The sequence below is a fragment of the Rattus norvegicus genome, chromosome 3 (assembly GCF_021556685.1).
Source record: "Rattus norvegicus strain SHRSP/BbbUtx chromosome 3, alternate assembly SHRSP_T2T, whole genome shotgun sequence".
Lineage (NCBI taxonomy): Eukaryota > Metazoa > Chordata > Mammalia > Rodentia > Muridae > Rattus > Rattus norvegicus.
The window spans coordinates 117502152-117504402 of record NC_141536.1 but is presented as its reverse complement, the minus strand read 5'-3'; the positions used below and the strand labels follow the sequence as shown (position 1 = coordinate 117504402).

At 56.0% G+C, this 2251-nt stretch overlaps 1 protein-coding gene across 1 annotated transcript; it reads right to left on the bottom strand.

The window, feature by feature from the left end:
• Positions 1-248: 248 nt before the first annotated feature.
• Mrps26 (mitochondrial ribosomal protein S26) lies at positions 249-1913 on the bottom strand. Its single transcript, NM_001013206.2, is given in 4 exon segments — positions 249-686; positions 1214-1337; positions 1418-1564; positions 1655-1913. Coding segments are annotated over 4 exon segments (603 nt in total). The 5' UTR covers positions 1867-1913; the 3' UTR covers positions 249-566.
• Positions 1914-2251: the final 338 nt, after the last annotated feature.

Sequence of the window (2251 nt, the reverse complement as noted above, 5' to 3'; positions counted from 1 at the left end):
GCAGGGTCCGGTTACAGAAATCACTGACGGGGAGCTTCCAGGAGAAACGGGGCACCCTTTTTGCTTTCTGGACCTTGGACACACCTGACCCTACCCAGCAAAGCCCAGGATTGAGCAAAGCAGATAACTAACTCCTGGCTCAGTTAGGTGAAACTGGCTTTTGGCTAATAACCTAAAGACCCAAATAACTGGGGACAAATAAACTTATTCTACAACAAGAAAAAAGCAAGCCACATAACAAAAGGCTTTGCGTTCCAATAGTTTATTTATAAAAGCAGGAAACATTGGGCTCACACTATTCCAAGAAACTCAGGAGACAGCTCTTGGCTTCTAGAGGGGACAGTCCAGTCTGATCTTCTGTGTGATAGGAACTTCCCAGAGTTTAATGCTGTCCGGAGTTTGTATGTGGTGTCAGAACAGGGTACTATACCTGGTGCCAAATCTAGAATGAATGGGGGCTGCTCTGGACAAGGCTGTGCCACCCTCCTGGGATGCACCAATTTCTACCCCAATATCCAGTCCCTGGGCAAGCACTGTCCTTATTTGGGCCTGAGAGGCCTCTGTTCTCAGTTCCTGACCACCTGCCCTTCTTTGGTGACCGCCCAGTTATAACTCTTCGGAGAGTCCAAGGCCTCTTCTATCCGTGCCTCCAGGTTCTCCCGAGTGATGAAGTTTTTGGCCTCCTCCTACGGGAAGAGAAAGGTTAGCTACGTGGGATCTCTCAGAGCTGGCTGCCTGCATAACTTACTGTCTCTAGCCCACCTTAAGAAGGGTGTCAAAAGAGCCCAGGGCCCCTTTGAGTGTCCCACCAATAGGCCAGCACAACTGTACTAGGTGACCTCAACCATTATATCCCTCTTCCTCGGACAATTACCCATCAGATCTCTCAGCCACAACCCAAGAACGAATCGAATCGTGACAACCTGATTGGGGGGGGGGGGAGGTGCGGGGTGGTGGACTCTCTCAACCTTGTCACTCTCCCTTACACAATAAAAACAGCTCCATTCTCATTTATGGTTTCCCTGACTTCAAGTTTCACACGGCAATACTAGCCTGTAACCTTTCATTGACCATTGTCTGGGAGGCACTCTGTGCGTGCAGAGCAGAGAGAGAAGCCTCCTGAAGACTGGTCACTTGACACCCTGTGCTGCTCTCCCCAGAGCCTCCCTCACCGGAATCTCCAATACCCACATTCCTCACGACCTCGGCCCACCTGCAGTTTGAGAACTTCTTGTTCTTTCAGTTGCACCCAAGCCTGCTCCTCCTGGGCCCTCTGGGCCTGGACCTCAGCCTGCCGCAGCTCCTGGGCCTGTGCTTCGAGCTGCAACCTAGCTATCCTGCGAGGAAAAAGGAGCCGAGAATGAGCGGGGCCGTGGGTGAGCCTAGCCCAGCCCACCCAGCCCCGCGCCTCTCGCACCGTAGTTCCTGCAGTCTCCGGTTCTCCTCCCGGTTCCAGGCCATCAGCTCCTGGTGCTCTCTGATGGCCTCTTGCGCCTTGCGCTCAGCCAGAACCCCGGCTCGGGCCTCGTGCAATTTCCCTCGCACCTCCAATGTGAACTCTCGCCTGGGTGAGGACGGGCTTCAAGTGAGCACCCATCCTCCAGCCCCAGCACTTCCCAGGGGGCGCCGAAGGCCGCCTGCCCTTTACACACACCTGAGAGCGCGCACCGTCTCCCGGTACTGTCGGTAGCGCTCGGTCAACACGAACAATTCCGCAGGGTCCACTGCAGGAGGCATTTTCACGCGCCCGACCTTGGACTTGGCAGGCGGATCGTGGCGGGTCTTGCGGCCGCGCACGGGCAGAAGGAGCAGGGTTGGGGGCTGGCCCCCGGGCCGCGCGGCCAGGCGGTTCAAAGCCCGCAACATGACAGCTAGCGCCTGCGCCCTGTCCGGAAGTGGTCGAGGAGCATCACGGGAATCTCCTGTCCCCGCCCCCGTAGGCGGAGCTCTTGCTGTCTGGCCCATCGCGTCCCTGGAGTCTCGGGTAGAGTGGGAGGGTCGAGGGGCACCTTGGAGACCACAGTTCGCTGGGCTGTATTGCCCGCCAATGACAGCTACAACACCAGGCGCTCTTGCCTACTTGTTCACAAGCTTGGACACCGCCCCAAAGCGTGTGGTTCTCTGGCCCACCGGTGGCCTGTGTACCCTTCCAGGGCTGATGCAAGAAATTCTGAGCTTCTAGCTACTTAAGTTAGGCTTACACTTCCTCTTTGAGTAAGCGTTCTCCTGATGCACTTTAAACTTTAGGTTT